The sequence below is a fragment of the Nuphar pumila genome, chromosome 13 (assembly GCF_984573655.1).
Source record: "Nuphar pumila chromosome 13, dmNupPumi1.hap1.1, whole genome shotgun sequence".
Taxonomy (NCBI): domain Eukaryota; kingdom Viridiplantae; phylum Streptophyta; class Magnoliopsida; order Nymphaeales; family Nymphaeaceae; genus Nuphar; species Nuphar pumila.
Window position 1 is genome coordinate 45847131 of NC_143261.1, and position 18032 is coordinate 45865162.

Sequence of the window (18032 nt, forward strand, 5' to 3'; positions counted from 1 at the left end):
ACTCTTCGGAATGTCCCAATACTTCACAACGTGCTTCACAAAGAGTCGAGTTGTATCTTTAGCTGAACAATTGTTAGGGCTAGGCGCAAAGGTCGCATATTTTGATAATCTATCAACTACAACGAAAATAATACTGCATTCTTCAATTTTTGGCAAGCTGACAATAAAATCCATGGAAATGCTCTCCCAAGGTTGACTTGGGATGGGGAGAGGTTTCAATAGTCTCGCGGTCTTCTAATTCACAGCCTTATCTTGTTGACAGATCAAACAAGTGCGTACGTAGCCATCTACGTCATCACACATTTGGGGTCAATAATAAAGTTGTTCCATTAATGCAAAGGTCCTTTCTTGCCCTAGATGACTTGCCCAAGGAGAGTCATGGCATTCTTTCAATATCTTCCTACGCAAAGATCCCCATTGTGGCACTTATACTCGATTTTCGGTTGTCATCAGCAATCCTTCTTGTTTCCAAAATCATCTTTCCTTCTTTTACCAGATAGAGAAGATGTTGTGCCATGGGGTCTTCCCGCAAGCCCTCTCGAATTTTATCGAGGAGGTCGCTTTGAGGTCCAGTACCCTCATTTTTATCTTCAATCAAGGTCGTCAGACCGGCCTTTCTGCTCAATGCATCTGCCACTACGTTGGTCCTTCCGGGTTTGTATTTTAGAATCATATCAAATTCAGCTAAAAACTTTTGTCATCGAGCTTGTTTGGGGCTAAGCTTTTTCTGTGTTTGAAAATAGCTCATGGCAACATTGTCAGTGTAGACAACAAACGTCGACCCAAGGAGGTAATGCCTCTACGCACGTAAACAATGTATGATGGTGGTCATTTCTCTTTCGTGTACTGTGTACCGTTGTTCAGCTTTCGACTCTTGAAAGCTATAGGATGACCTTCTTGCATCAGTACACCCTCAATGGCAAAATTCGACGCATTTGTATATACTTCAAACATTTTTTCTTGGTTTGACAACTACAAAACTGGTTCTTTGACCATGACATCTTTAAGAGACTTGAATGCTCTTCGACATTCTTCTTGCCAATCCCAACTTCTGTCCTTCTTCAACAACTTTGTTAGAGGCGCTGCCATGGCTAAATATTTCTCAATGAACTGAAGGTAGTAGTTTGCTAAACCCAAAAAGGACCATAGCTCAGGGACCTTAGTTGGGATTCTTCAATCCTGAATCGCTCTTACCTTCTGACTATCCATCCTTAGACAACCTTTTTCAACCACATGACCCAAGAAACTTATCTCCTCTTGGCAGAACATGCACTTCTCTCTTTTTACATACAACTTATTGTCTTTTAGAATTTGAAACACCATACGCAGATGTCGAATATGTTTCTCCATGCTTTGGCTATAAACAACGATATCATCCAAATACATGACTGCAAAACAGTCCAGATAAGGGTAAAATATCTGGTCCATCAGTGTAGAGAAAGTCGTAGGTGCATTTGTTAGCCCAAACAACATCACCAAAAACTCGAAAGCACCATACCGTGTAACACATGTAGTCTTGGCCTCGTCTCCTTCCGCAATTCTGACCTGCCAGTATCCCGATCGCAGATCCAATTTTGAGAAGACTCGACCTTTTCCTAACTGGTCAAACAAATCGGCAATTAGGGGTAAGGGATATTTGTTCTTGACAGTCAGTTTATTGGGTGCCCTATAATTCACGCGCAGTCTCTTGGACCCATCATGCTTGGCCTGAAATAGTACGGGAGCTCCAAAAGGAGCCTTTGATGGTCGATAATACCAGCAACCAATATTTCATCCAGTTGTCTTCTAAGCTCTATCAGTTCGGGCGGGGCCATTCTGTATGGTACCATTGCGGACGGTCTTGCACCTGGCACCAATTTTATCTGATGATCTACTTCTCTTTGCGGCGGTAAGTTTCTCGACAACTCTTGGGGCATTATTTCTTGAAATTCTTCTAATATCGTAACAATAGATGACAGTATATCTTCAGGAGGTTTTTCCTCTGTTTCTTTCCACAGTGTCACTAAAAATGTTTGATCGCCTTGTTGGAGGCCCCTTTTTATTTGTAAAGCAAAAACTATACGGACTTTCGATGTTCCCAACGTCGAGGTAGGGATCATGCATAGGGACTCTTCACTCATAAAGTTGATAACATCCAGGTGGGGCATAGGCACGACCTTACTCGCCCGTAGGAACTGCATTCCCAAGATTACTTTGAAATCGTCCAACGGAGCAATAGAGAAGTCTGTTCTACCAGCCCATTGTCCGGCCCCAACTTGTACGTTCCTGGATACTCCCAAGATGGGTTGTGCAACCTAGTTCACGACTTTCATACAATTAGCTTTTCGATCCCATTGCAAGCCCAATCTCTGAGCTTCCTCTTGGGCCATGAAGTTATCTCTGGCTCCCGTATCCACCATCACATTAGTAGCCCTCTTATTGATAGTCACCGTCAAGTACATTAATTCTTTCTTTACCACAGGCACTGCAGAGGGAGGCCCCTCTAGTGCGTTTACCCTCTGTAAGGCCCCCATTTTGATATCTTCTTTTGCGGGTGTTTCTTCTATCTCGATAGCGTTGGCCACCCTTCGTCCCGCATTTTCTTGGTTTTGGTTGGGACAATCCTGCGCAAAGTGATTTCCGCTGCAGTACCAACATCGAAGGTTTGGATGTACCGATCTATTTCCCAAAAGCCCATCATGATGCGCTTGGGGTTGATTTCTTTGGTCTCGAAGAGGTGATACTGATTTTCCCCTTGGCTTCCTGCAGCGTTACTCCGATTATCTCTATGGAACGGCCTTGCTTGAGGTCCCCCATAATTAGGGAAATCAACTATTTGTTCAGCTATCGCCATTGCACTTACAAGATCCGTCAATTTCATACGAGTCAACTCCTGTTGAGCCTAAAACCTTAGGCCCATTTTAAAAAAATAAATGTGATCCATTTTTGACATGTCTTCTATATCGAGCATCACCGATGAAAACACCGCCACATATTCCTGTATGCTTTAGGGCCATCAGCTTGTCACAGGCAAGTTCCCCAGCGTTGTGTGGAAGGAAATATCCTCTCATTTTCTTTTTAAAGTCGGCCCACGATTCAATCATAACTCCTCCATGTTTCATGTTTTGGTATTGCGTCTGCCACCATACATTCACACCCTCAATCAAGTACCTAGTCGTCGTACGTATTCGATCAACATCAATATCAATCTCTGCTTGATCAAAAAATTGTTTCACATCCTACAACCAAATTTCCACGATCCGAGCATCTCTTTCACCTTTAAATTTTGTCGGCTCAACCGGTTTCAACTTAGAGCGATCACGCCGAAACATCATTGTGTTTCCCCCTTGTGGGTTATTTCCAAGATTTCCGACATTGGCCACACCACCATTCATGTTTCCTAATAGCCTTTCTAGGACTTTGTATCGTTCTCGGAGTTCCTGCATTTCCTCCTCCTGCATACCCAACCGATCTGATAACTCTTGGACTGTAGCCCTTAGATCTTCAATCTCAGCCCTTACATAGCCATCCAACTTTTCGAAGTCATCTTGTGCCCTTTCAACAGCATGGGCACAAACACAAATGTCACCTGTCAATTCTGTCATTCTTTTCTTGACTTTGGTCACCCATTTTTCTATAGAGCCCACCGTTTCTTCCAAGTGAGACATTTTTGTCGACTCCACGACAGATTTCTCTTTGTTCTGTCTTTTTCTCTTTATGGACTTTTCCAAGGAGTTCTCCCAACTCTGAGTCCATTATCGAACTCAACTCATGAGGGTTTCAACAAATACCCCTTTTTCCTTTCCCTCAGTTCTCGAGTAGGCTCTGGTACCAATTGTCATGAGCTTATTTGAAAGCACCATGCGGCACCTGGTGATTTCAACCAGGTCAGCCTTCCGAGTCAAGGAAGCAACTCAAACACCCCGCACAAGGATGTATAATCGCAACAAAGCGCACACAATCTCAAAGAGAGCAACAAAGAGATAGAGAGAAAGTAACTCATATTCATAAGCTGCAAGATTACATAAAGAGAGTAGGAAGGGAGAGAGACCCGTAATAATTGTTGTTCATGAGAGATCTTAGGTCAAAAGCCATTTATATACACTACGAAGGATCAAAGAGGTATTTATATCAAGAGACAAAGTTGTCAACCTGACGGGCTAAAACAGGTAGAGCCTACCAAGAAAATAGCATACTTAGCAGGTTCGATAAAGCAACATAATAATACTACATACTCCAAGCCAAGATATTTGTTTGTTATCGTGGTTATCCTGATTTTGGACGCGGGTGGGGGTGGGGTGTGTGCCCTCTCGATTCACTCAAGGGTGACTCCTAACGCGGAATGTGGACCCTTATTGATGTCCAACCGTCAGATACTGACCCCATACCAACCAAAATTGTAACGGCCCACATCTCTTTGGAGTAGCTTGCCGGTGACTCTTGTGGGGTCCTGGATAAAATTGGCCAATGTGGTATGATGGCTGAGAATGTGACGTACAAGATGAAATTATTATCACTAGTGATTCGAAAATAGTTAGAAAAAAACAACCAAAGTTGATGGGGGGTATGTCAAGCATGAGATTGTGTTGCTAGACTGCTGTCATTATGGAGAGGATAGAAAAAGAGATGCCATTATCAGCGAAAAAATAATTAAATAGAAGAAAGGAGTTAAGGTGATAGGATCGGTGAAAAAGGTTGATGGAAGGCTTCAAGGATGTCTTTCAAAGAGATTGAGACACAATTGGCATCTAAAGGAAGCCCTCCTTCCTAAAATAAGCTGAATGTATGGTCCTCAATAATTGAAATGGTCATGAGTTTTTTTTGGACAGAGAAAGCTGGGGTTAGACCGACCCCTACCAGTTATACAACCATATACCTTTGGGTTTTGAACCTGCAACGTCCCAACACAAGGAGACCTGCACTAACTTCAGAGAAATGGATTATGCCATTGGACAAGTATTTGTATTGTGTAGTCAAAGCAATGTCTTTGTAGTTTTATAAGGAAGCAACATGTACTACACATCATCTAGGTTCAAATCCCAAGCTTGGCAACTCCCTGGGGTTGAGGAGTAAGCCACCCTCGGAGTTTTACGCTGACAGGACAGTGACCTGCAGGCTGAGCCAGCAGGGCTAGGCCTTTGCGCCTGGGGGGTGGTTTCTCCGAGTAAAAAAAAAAAAAAAACACATGTAAACTACACATTATGCTCTTGAAGGAGGGGGATTTGGGAGTTCCGGTGTGTCATTTTCAAGCTTTTAAAATGGTAATGACGTTTGCACATGGCCCGTGCTTTTAACCACTTTAATGCATTCAAGCGTGTCTTCTTTTTTCTCATATTGACACAAATGGCTTCATTTTTTAAAATAACACATCTTGGAATACCATTGCTTACTCCAGTAGTTACGGACGCCCTCCCTAGTAGTTGCACCAAATTCCCATTTTTTAAATAACATATTTTAATTATTTTTGAAAAGTGGTCGTAGAATAATGTTACTTCACAGCATACCGTAAGATATCACAATGTTCTCCGAATGCTCACCACTTGAGTTCTGCTGAATATAGAGGTATTTTTGACAATTTTACCCTTTCACTGGAACATAAAAAAAAACGGTTTTCACATTCATTATCCTTTTTGCGAAACTCTTTTTCTTACAAAAGTCCAAATAAAAGCATAATTGAGATTCGCCTCGAGTTCTAAACAACATAATTCTGGATTCATAGTTATATGATGACGATAACACCCTTTGGATGAAATATGACAGTGGTTTTTGCTATCACAAACCAGCAAAACTCTACTTTTAGGAGATATGAGTTTCACATAAATGTAAAAAAAACAAAATCCTGTCTTTATACAGAACTATATAACCTGCATAACCGTGCAACAAATTATGAAACTTTGTTCTATGCAAAAAAACTACATTAACATGTATAGAAACAACAGAAACCTAAGAAACTCGTTCAAAAAATAACAAAACTCAATTCTTTGCAATCAAACTAAAAACTACTTGTAATATTTATAGTCAGGACTGAAATGTACATAAAACATGTATAAGAAGAACTTACTAGACAAACTTGGTTCTGTACAAAAAAATTTAAAAACTACTTATAACAATAGTTATGAACATGTATGAAAATGTACACACATACATAATAAGCACATAGTGATTGAAATGTTTATATTAATCAATAGTTTTTCATGATAACCAAGTGAGATGTGTCTCCCAAGTCTTCCGAGCCATCATGTGAGTGATCTTCCACCTCATAGTAGCTAGTCACCCAATTACTTCAGTTGAGCTTTGACCTTCTTCATCATAGATTTTAAATTTATATATATACTTTTTAAAACTTAATTTTTTTTTTTTAATTTAAAATTTGAAGAATATGACATGAATGCAAGATACTTAATAAATACAAATATATAAACTTAACCCTGATAATACACTGAAGTATTTTAAAACTTACATTGTCGGGGCTTTTGTACATTATTGTCACAAGGGGTATCATTGAAAATGACTCCAAAAGTATGTTGCCTTTAGGCTTATATGTACCTTGGTTGGACATCTAAGACTTTCATGGCTTCACCTCCATTATCCCAAGGCGCCTGAATATGTTGTTAAAATAGCTGTCATGCTTTGTATTGCTAGCTAGAAATTTGAGTTATAATTGTCCATATGGCGTCAGTGCTAATGAAATCGGTTCACATTCATAGTTGCCAAACTATTGGGCAGTTATAGTTGACTTGATTCTTTTTTCTCCAAAAAAATGGTCATTGCTTTTTTCTGATCGAATTTGGTAGCAAGTGTATAGCATGATACCTGTAACACCCCGATCTAGGACTTCAGGAGTCCGAGTTCGGTTGGTATTACTTCTCAGAGGGAAAGAGTACAAAGTTTACACAGAGAAAACGTGGCTAAAAAAAAATCATTTTATTTTCACAATCAACTTTTTCTTACAATGTTCATCATTCATAACAGAATAAAAATAATTACATTATATTCAATGACAAGGAAAATAAATCATACTAAATGCTCTGCTGAAGAAAGAGAAGTTGCTCACGATCTGATTGGTCTGATGTCTGGAACCTACAATTGTAATTAAACATGAGGGGGTGAGTCTACAACCCAATAAGAAATAATTATAAGCAAATAACAATTAAACTTACAAATATAGTGGACTCTAAGCCCCTAATCTTAGTTTAATTTTCGACATACCACACAGGTTTGTATATTTTAATTACCCCCCACTAACTCTTTCAAATACTCTCTTACAACGAACTATCACTAAGTCGGCTATACCGGTCATAGTCGTCTATGGGTATAGCAACTCCGTAGAACACCCCAATTCTACATGTTGGCTAGATAATGAACCATACACTTCCAGTGGTCCCCGAACCACCAGGCACTGCAGTGAACCACCACGGGGACCCTACCGGTAGCTAGCCGGAAGGTCAAGCTCTCAATCTCGGTATGGTTCATGCTACATCCTAACAATGATGGTTATCAACCATTCATGGTCCTCTAGAGTTTCAAACAGTGTGAGTGTAATCCTAAGTCATAACTAAGTTCACACATTGAACCACATTCACAAATTCGTAATGCACTCGTTCTCTCACGAGTGATGTTGTGACTGATCACACAAAACTCATTCTTAATCTCATGATGACTTTAGGACTCACACCTCTTTTACTTAGCATGCAATGATGTAGTGTCTCTACATCGTTAAATCACCGGCGACCCACTCTCCGTGGTGGCTGCACTCTAGCCGCGAACCAGGTAGCCCTTGTCACAGGTCGCCACTTACGAGATTTAAGGGGTCGTACATGCTTATATCAAAATATCCATTCATACCACATGAATGAACTAAATGAGACTCTAATCTAAACTTAGTCTCATCACAATGCATGATATTCAACGCTCATGTAAACATGCAATCACAATTCAATTTCTTTCTATCATGCATGACATATCACAATTAACATGTATATCAACACGAATATGTATATAAATCAACTCATAATGTCAAGCACGGAAGTTTCATGCATGTCATGGTCTCATTTTAAACTATCATGCTAATTACATAACATCTATAACATTATAAGTACATGCAACGTAAAAATGTTTATTTGTTTATAAGAATTGCTCATAATATCCCTTACCTCAAGTGCGAACATCGTACTTTCACCGAAACCAAGTTTCAAGATGCTCTAATAGTAGGATCTGGTCATTAAACCAACATAATTGAATTAATTCACAAAACCTCTTACAAAATTACGAAAACACCCCTCTCGAATTTACTCAAGAAATCTTGATTTCTGTATTATTAATTTGACTGAATTTTATAAACCAATGAATTTCTCTCTTCAATACAAATCCAATGCACCAAACCTCACTCGATTCTGAGTTAGGAGTGCGAAGATATGTCCATTTTACTGAAATGGATCTCGAGTATCCAATTGGATATTTTGGTCATTTCGGATTTCGAGACAACTTGAGACTATCTTATGATCCGATCTGAATCCAATTCTGATCTGGATCTAAACCCTGCCTGCTTGGATCTAGATCCAATACATATCCGGATCCAAAACTATTTGATTGGATCCAGAAAAGTCTGACTGGATCCAGGACAGTCTGTTGCATCCCGAATAGCTTGACTAGATTTAGAACAGGATCCATACCCTCTTACTGGATCCAAGACAGTCTGATCTAGACCCAGTTCTGAAATGGATCCAGGACTGATCCAATCAGATTCAGAACAGTCAGTCTGGATTCAGAACAGGTCCAAATCCAACTAGATCCAAGATGAGAACCCAAATCCAGTTAGATCGAACCGGTTTGGCCTGACTCGGGTTCGTCCAAACCGGTTCAGTTCAGACCCGATTCGGTCTGAATCGATTCCACTGAAACTGGTTTCATCCGAACCGGTTTGGTTTGAATCGGTTCGACTCGAACCGGTTCACCCAACCACAAAAATTATTTTATTATATATATATATATATATATATATATATATTTATTTTTTTTCCATCTCATCTTGGTTCGGTCTGGGTGCGACCCAGACCGACCTGGTTCGGTCTGGGTCGCACCTAGGCCGAACCGGCCCTATTTTTTTTTTTATAAAGGCTCGGTCTGGGCGCGACCCAGACCGGCGGGCTCGGTCTGGGTGGCACCCAGACCGACCCGGTCACCCCAGACTGACCCGGTCCCCCCCTGTTAAACCCTCACATGGGGGCGGAAAAAGGGCATCGCCCCCTTTCCGTCCCCCTTCTTCTTACAGAGAGGGGCCGGCCGCCGGAGCCGGCCCTTCTTTGTCTATTTCTTCGACAAGAGGGGTCGGCCACCGACATTGGCCGACCCCCTCCTCCTCTTTCTCTCTCTTTCTCTCTCAGAATCTTTTTTTTTTCTGCAACTCATCGGCAACAATAGCTGCCGACCCCCTTTTTGCTCGGAACAGAAAAGAACGAAGAAGAAGCTGGAGAAGGGGAGGAAGGCGCTCACCTTGCCGCTGTCATCGCCGTTGCCGGCAAGTGCCTCTCTCTCTCTCTCTTGAATCCTTGATCTCTCTCGATGCAGGGTGCGGGAGGAGGGCCTGCGTGAGGGTTTTTATAACCCTCACGCAAGGTGAGGGGCTGAGGATAAACCTCGCCCCCTCCCGCGGATTTCGGAGGTGAGGTTTATCCTCACCCCTTTCGAAACTTCCTTGTTTTTTTTTGTTTATCTCCTCTGGCGGCTTCCCCGGAGGGGGTTTTACAATACCTTTATTTTAGAAAGTAGGTTACTTTTATAGCCACACTGTGGGGGGAGCCCGGAGTATGAGATCCCTCTGGTGTGCTACAACATTTGGATCCCATCTATTGAAGTAGTTGAAATGCAGCTTGCAACTTGAAGACTTTGCTGGGAATTGCTTATAGTCAGTGAAAAATTAATACGGGAGGGAGGACGCATTTAAGAGCTGAGATGACTCAGTTACCAGGCACATGCTGAGGTAACCACAACCTGTTTGGACTCACCAAATGCATGCCAACCACTATGTGCTTTGGTGACGGTGATGGATTTTATTGTCTGGGGAACGAAACCCATCCACAACCATGGGAGATGAGCTTGTTCTCATGGGTTGTAGAAAGCTACTAATTAATCATAGTATCTTGTGACACTGTATCTGTTTTCTCTCTTTTATCTTGATCTTGTAAGGCATGCATGAGGTACATGAAACCGTCACAACCGAATGCATCTAACAAAAACTGAGTTTGGTATCGCTTAAACAATGTCATTGTTGAGAAAGTAAGATGGTTTTTGGAGTGATTGGTCTCTATTATTAACCAAACTCATGAGTAAATAACTGGAATTTTCTATCATGAGATGCCACAACCTAACAAAACCTCATTGTGGTTGGGTAGTTGATGCATATTGAAGTGGAGCATGCAAATGATGTGTTCGTGAAACATTACGTGAACCAAGCGGTCACGTAATCGCTAAGTAAGCCCATTTCTTGTTTCTCACCGATGGTTGTGAAAAAGGTATTATGGGACCTTGGGGTGACCCTGGCTGTGATTTTTTATGTGGCTCCCCAAATTATTCAATCATGGTCAAGCAGACGGCGGGCGGTGATGTAACATCCCATCACTCATTTGTCCCTGCTTGATAATTTACTTTTTAATATATACAATCCCACCGCAGTCTGATCAAGTAACCCCTTGCTCCTCAAATGTCTTCCCCTCTCTGTTTTTGACAGTTGCAGCTCTCTTTCTTTGGCCTATTTATAGGAAACAAGTGAAACCCCAAATCTGAGACTCTGCAGAGGGCGTCAAAATGGGTCTTGTCTTTTTGTTTGTCTTCTCGCTCGTGCTATCAGCAGCATCTCCTCTCAGAGATATGCCCAACAAAGACTGCTCCGCAGCAGTTAATGGTGACTCTCTCTCTCTCTCTCTCTCTCTTATATATATATATATATATATATATATATATATATATATATATATATATATATATATATATATATATATATATATATATATATATATATATATATATCTTAGTAAGCTCCTAAATGCCATCATTGCTTACGAGAAGTCATGCTTTGAGTTGGACTATATTCATCAAAAAAATATGATCTTTATTTCATCAAGTACTTTTAGCGTGGCATGAGATCATAATTTAACCTACTCATCTCTCTCTCTTTTATATATATATATATATATATATCCGCTCTGATATCTTTTATGATCATTTTAGCATAATTAGTGGTCTGAGTTTGAGTCGAGGAACAACGTCTTCTTTGTAGGTTTGGATTCAGCATAATTTACTTGGAATCAGTAGAATCATAAAACATGCAATTTGCAGGAAGTTCAAAGTGGAAAAGTTCCACGGTTCAACCAAAAAACAGGAATTTATGGAACATGCACTATTGTTCCTTTTTTTGTTTTGTTTTTTAACGATCTGCGTGAAGCTGCTACATTATACGTTCTTGGAGGAAACTTTTTCTTTTTTTGGTTTTTTTTTCTTCTTTGGGTTCTTGAATGAAACAGGAAACTTTTTCCCTTTCTTTTAAAAAAGAAAGATCCGTCCGTTCTAATCAAGACTGCTGCACAAACTGGGCAATCCTTCTTACCGTTTCCTCTTTCCTTGCAGATCTCCGGCAGTCGAACAGTTCCGGCATACACCTCCCTCTCCACCACATCAACGGCCCGTGCTCGCCGCTCAACCACCCGCCCGTCTCATTCGCCGACACGGTCCGCCACGACGAAGCCCGCGTCCGCTACCTGGTATCCAGGCTGAGCGGGGCCCACCAACAGAGCAGCTTCTCCCAACCAGACGCCTTCGGCTTGCCGCTGGAATCCGGCGGGAAGGTCGGCACCGGCAACTTCGTCGTGAGCGTCGGGCTGGGCAGTCCGGCCAAGGATTACGTCATGGTTGCCGACACGGGCAGCACCTTCACGTGGCTCCAGTGCAAGCCGTGCAGCCAGTACTGTCACACTCAGGCGGGCCCCATATTCGATCCCTCCGGGTCGTCTACATACGAATACGTATCTTGCTACGAAGTCGCATGCACAGGCCTGGACGAGGCCACACTCAACCCCTCGGGCTGCAACACTCAGCAGGACAAGTGCACGTACGAGGCCAGCTATGGCGATCGCTCTCTCTCCATAGGGTATCTGGGTAGGGACACGCTGACCATCGGTTCGAAGTCGCTCCAGCGGTTCCTATACGGCTGTGGCCAGCTGAACCAGGGCCTGTTTGGTCAAACTGCCGGGATCGTCGGTCTCAGCCGCGACTCGTATTCGCTCTTCAGACAGTTGGGCCATATATATGGAGACGTATTCTCGTACTGCCTGCCTTCACCCTCATCTACGGGTACCCTATCCTTCGGAGAGGGTACATACAATCCATCTGACTACCAATTCACTCCCATGTACTCTAATTCAAAGGATAAGGCGCTGTATTTTTTACGGTTGACCAGTATCACCGTATCCGGGAGGCCTCTTCCCATAGCTACGTCCGTGTATACGGGCACACCTACCTTGATCGATTCGGGTACGATCATCACACGCCTGCCTGACACCGTATATACGACACTGAAGGAGGCATTCATCAAGGAGACGGCCAAGTATCCGAGTGCGAGCCCGTATTCTTTGCTGGACACGTGTCTGAAGGCGAACGCCAAGGACGTGGAGGTGCCGGAGGTGGTGATGCAGTTCGAAGGTGGGTCCCAGTTGAGGCTGGAGGCGTGGAACGTGATCATGGATGTGGGGGATGGTGTCTCCTGCTTGGCCTTTGCTGGTACCTCCATGAGCAATGGGGTCGCCATAATTGGGAACCGCCAGCAGCAGAAGATGAGTGTTGTGTATGATGTCGCCAATTCCAGGATTGGCTTCGCTGGTGGAGGATGCAGCTAGACTATTACAATAGTGCAAATTGCAACCCCCTCTCTCTCTCTCTCTCTCTCTCTCTCTCTCTTCTCTATTGGTAAAAAAAAAATAGGAAAAAAAGATTATGCATGTGTGTAATAAATGATAGAAAAAAGTGTCAAAACGTATGTGGATCTATTTATGTACACCCCCATAACATGTCAAATAATTGGTGCCCCCTGTTACATTTATACCCAAGTTACTCGGTTTAACAGTTTGGACGGTACGTGTTCAAGTAGCCCCTGTTTTTAACATTACAATCTACTTACTTGCAGTTCTTTTCTTTTGGAGATGGGATCAAGTCAGAGTGTGCTCTGACCGACAGATCCCCTTTGATATCAAGATGAACGGCATCCAAACCCGTGCAAATAAGATGTTCCTCAATTGGATGGGCCTCATTTTTTTTTTTTTTTTTTTTATGGTTGTCGGTTGGATGGACCGACGGCATCTGGATGGTTTAAAATGAGCGGCTCACAATGAGCCTTATTCACGGTTTGATGGGTGTCCTTCATTTTTTTTAAGATGGACTGCAAGTGCCTCCTCTCTCATTCTATTCTTTATTTTTTCTGAGAAGTTAAAGACAGACCTCTATCATTTCATAAAAATAAATCTTTGTTTTTATTTTGGTTATATTTTTCTCAGAAAACAAAATATTTTAATTTATCGGGAGATTTTCCTGAGAATTAATGAATGAGATTTGTGACAATGATTTACTGTAAGGTGGTTTTGGTCGTACCACAAATTTATCATAACCTTGGTGATTTCTTTTAAATTCATATTTACAACTACAAGAGCTTTTCATCCACCACACTCGCTCGGGTGGGTGGGTGGCTCAAGCGGCAGCGAGCCTGGGCAGAAGTTGCTGAACCCCTGTTTCATATTTGGCTCCCACCAGTGTGCGGGTGCCTTTAACTGGTGGGATCTACGGGTTTCATAAGAAGGGCTTGGGTTTCAGTAACGCCGTTTGGGGTTTACCTCTCAGGGAGTAGTGGGTGTCAACGGGTCAGGTTTGGTTTGGACCCAGGTGGAAGCTGATCACTTGGATCAGATTTTTGGATATGGTATTGGGTTCAGAACTGGGTTTAATCGGGTCTAATATAAAAAAAACTATACACTGACCCGATAAAAACTACATGAACCACATCCAGACCGTACCCAATAAAATAATAATTTTTTTATCATTTTTATATTGAAAAATTGCAATTCTTAATAGGAACTCGGGTCGGATATAAAATTGTGAAAACTATACCTGGGTCCACGTATTAATCGGACCTTTGAGTCCAGACCTGCTTCTTATTTGTGACCATACTCGGACCCTATAGAGTTTGATCTGCACCCGTTGACACCCCTAGCAGGGAGGTAAGGTCCTATATGCTGCCACGACAGCAACCCTAAGTACGTAGGGGTGGCAATCGGGTCGGGTTGGCGGGTCAGCATATCTCAACATGAACCTGACCCATTTATTAAACGGGTCGGCTGTGGCAAACACGAACCCGGCCCATTTATTAAACGGGTAACTCGACACGACATGGTTAACCTGTTTAATAAATGGGTTGGCGGGTCGGGTTTAGGTTTTACATTGAAAAGTTTACGGGTTGGTGGGTTAGGTTTGGGTAAACGGGTTGACCCGACCCGCCTAACCCGTTTATTAATCGGGTTGGCGGGTTGACATACCCCTAACACAAACCTGACCCGTTTAATAAAATGGGTTAGCTGGGTCGACCCATTTACGACACGAACCCGTTTAAGCCAAACCTGAACCCGGCTAAGAAGCGGGTTGGCAGGTCGACCCATTTACGACACGAACCCGTTTAAGCCAAACCTGAACCCGGCTAAGAAGCGGGTTGGCATACCCCTAACACAAACCTGACCCGTTTAATAAAATGGGTTAGGCCGGTCGACCCATTTACGATACGAACCTGTTTAAGCCAAACCTGAACCCGGCTAAGAAGCGGGTTGGCGGGTCGTGTCAGAAATTGCCACCCCTATAAGTACGGCAGTCGTGTGGATAGTTTCTTCTTGTAAATATAAAAAAAAAAGTAACCCGTTTCTCAGCGAGGGTTCATCGTCATAAACAGCAAAAAAAAAACCTACCATCACCCACCAGATCTTTTTATAGCCGGTAACTTTTTGCATTACCGTAAAAACTATATACATGTCAGATTCTTACAATTCAAAAGCTGGTTCCTACTAAAAAAAATGTAAATCACATCCATGGGGTTAGTTCCACAAAAAAAAATAAAAATAAAAAATTTTTAAAGTTTGCTAAGTAATTGGAACATACAAATGATTGTAGCCACCTTTTAACATATGTATATATTGATGCCATTGTAGGCATATAACTATTGAGTATAAACAGCCCTTTTTTTCATATTTTTTAATTTTTTTTGTAGACCAGAACTTATGAACGGTGATATACACCTTTATTTTTCTAGAAAATGAGTTTTAAATCATGTGATGTAACATGTAACTTCTTCAAGGGCTTCAAAAATCAACTGCACATAATGTGCTAAAATTTCACAACTAAAAAAAAATCATATTTTTTTGGTGGAAATTATATGTTTTTAAGGTTTGATCCTTTGCAAACTAAACCATGTTGAGCACATACTATGTGGTCAGATTGAGTCAGCAATTTGATTCTGTTTAATTGGATTTGTTAAGTTAAAAACATAAGTTCATAACCGATGATAATCGGACGTGCATATGGTTTTGATTTTTTGCTACCAAATCCGACGGAGACCCGTTTACATGTAAAAGGATCAGATTTCGTATAAGCTTTTCACTATCCGAATCAGAATCAAAGTCCGGTTAGTCAACAACAGATTGGTCGGATCCGGTATTTGCTACATCCGACCCGAATCCGAACCGTTTACTATACACGAATACACCCGTATTGGCTCGTTCCGCGTTTGGGGTTTTAGGGTTTATTCCCCAAACAGGAGAAAGAGAAAGAGAAAGAGATGGTGAAGAAGGGCGAGCTCAAGGCCCTGATCCACGAGCACTCGATCTTCTTCGACCGGCTGGTGGAGCTCATCCCCGCCAGGTTCTACCTTCCTGCTCAGGAAGATGGCGAGAAGGTGTGGTTCAAGGGGCTCAGCAAGGACGCCAAGGCCTCCGCCAAGAAGGAGACGCGCGAGAACCTCAAGAAGGCCCGCCGGCACCGCCTCGACCCGGACAACGCCTCCTCCTCCTCCACCCTCGACCTCTTGAGGAAGTCCATTGCAAACGAGAAATCCGGCAGTGAGGGCACGGACGCTCCTCCTCCTCCTGGGATCATCGACGAGCGCAATCGAAGCGGATCAGTGACGTACGAGGAGCTCCGGCAGCGCCTGCACCGTCGAATCGAAGAGCTCCGAGGGAATCGGAGCACGAGAACACCCTCCTCCTCATCTTCATCCGGCGCTGCCAAAGAATCGAAGAATAAGAAGAAGAAGAAAGATTCAGGGAAAGGAGAACGGGAGGTGGATACTGGATCCGCAGAGAAGCAGACGAGGGAAGGCGCCGGCGCCGGAAAGAAGGCTGAGAAATCTGCGGGGGACTTTGCGTTCGGTCATGTGAAGATTGGCGGCCAAGAAGTTGAGAAGAAGAAGGGGAAGAAAAGGAAGGCTTCCAAGGCTCAGGAGCTGAAGAAGGCAAAAAGACTGAAGGCGGCGATCGATGACCCAGACAAAGGAAATGCTGTTTCTGCAAAGCATTCGTGGAACGCCGCTGCAAGCAGGGCGGCGGGCGTTAAGGTTCACGATGATCCGAAATTGCTGAAACAGAGCATCAAGAAGCAGAAGCAGAGGCAGCAGAAGAGTTCGCAGAAATGGAAGGAAAGAATGGAAATCACGGAGAAGAACAAGGCAGCGAAGCAACAGGCTCGATCGGAGAATATAGCACAGCGTGCTCACGACAAGAAAATGCACCGGATCGCTAAGAGAGAGAAGAAGCTCATGAGGCCGGGCTTCGAGGGCCGTAAGGATGGGTTTATTAACGAATCGTGAACGTAAGGTATATAAGGAAGCAAGAAGGAGCATCTTTTTTATTGGCATGGGCAACAGAATTCATTGAGGTACCACGAATTCTCTCAACTGCACATATTGCAGGATATAATTTTTAAAACTTACATGATAAGGTTTATCTGCGTATGTATGAAATGCAGATTGATATTTCTTGTTCGCATTCTCAAACTACTTTTTCATTGATGACTTTTTGCCCGAGTTATTTGTTAGTTAGATTTTGCTTATATTTTTGCTGTCTTATTTATGAATTTTAAATCTTGGAGGTTGAATATTTCATACTTTGTATTGAAGAACGAACGTGTGAATGCAAAAGCCCCTCAATTAGAGGAATTGCTATTATTCGATTTACTAGATTATCAATCACCTTTTATATGTTGGGCTTGTGGGATTACGAAAGCAGTGTCACATTGGCTCTCATGCATGGGAATGGAGATGAGCAATACTTTTTACTTTGGAAGAGAGAATAAATTATTCTAGAGCGTCAATATGTATTCTAGTGAACTAGTGAATAAATTTCATTTTCTTTGAAGAGAATGAAATATTCTACAGCCTCAAATGTACATTCTAGTGAATTAGTTAATGACAGAGTTTTGTTGTTTGAAATGCAGGTTTTTTGAATTGCAACCTGTCTATTTTGTGAGTTAAAGGCAAGAGTTTTATTCTTCGAGATACAGGTCTTTGAATTGCAACCTACAAGGTTTGTGAACAATATAGAAGTAGTGAAAGGACATTTTTCTTCTTTGTAATGCAGACTCTTTTAAATTATATTATCTGTTTTGTGAACAGCGTTTTAAGCAGTCTAACATCACAATACAATGTGTGGAGCTACTACCCTTTGTCTTGTGCTGTCCTTCCATCTCCAAGGTCGTCAATAAAAACTTGCTCCAGACCTGCATTTACTTACATCATTTTTTGCAATGGTTAGAATCTTGTTGGCTTCAATTGGAGGGCATCTGCTAGCCTCTCTTGCCACATACACTTTAATATCCGACCTTCACTATTTCTGCCATTATCCTTTTGATGTCTTTGTGATGATTGAGCTTATGCTGCAAGACAATGGTCAATTATGGAGTTCGTTGCTCATATATGGTGAGTGAAATGCATGAAAGGGTGTCAGAACTAATGATATTAAACTAGTCGGCCTTTGTGC

At 42.2% G+C, this 18032-nt stretch overlaps 2 protein-coding genes across 3 annotated transcripts; both read left to right on the forward strand.

Moving 5' to 3' along the window:
* The first annotated feature begins 10660 nt into the window (after window positions 1-10660).
* On the forward strand, window positions 10661-13076 carry LOC149818282 (aspartyl protease family protein At5g10770-like). Its single transcript, XM_089986141.1, has 2 exons — window positions 10661-10879; window positions 11602-13076. Exons 1-2 carry the CDS (start codon window positions 10783-10785, stop codon window positions 12864-12866), a joined length of 1362 nt encoding a protein of 453 aa, XP_089842267.1. The 5' UTR covers window positions 10661-10782; the 3' UTR covers window positions 12867-13076.
* Window positions 13077-15791: 2715 nt separating this feature from the next.
* On the forward strand, window positions 15792-17785 carry LOC149818283 (uncharacterized). 2 transcript variants are annotated; one of them, XR_016427446.1, is made up of 2 exons: window positions 15792-16932; window positions 17491-17785. XR_016427446.1 is itself a non-coding variant. In XM_089986142.1 (2 exons), exon 1 carries the CDS (start codon window positions 15839-15841, stop codon window positions 16862-16864), a length of 1026 nt encoding a protein of 341 aa, XP_089842268.1. In that variant the 5' UTR covers window positions 15792-15838; the 3' UTR covers window positions 16865-16871; window positions 17491-17785. The 2 variants fall into 2 exon arrangements, 1 of the variants encoding a protein (XP_089842268.1); XM_089986142.1 differs by having other exon boundaries at window positions 15792-16871.
* Window positions 17786-18032: the final 247 nt, after the last annotated feature.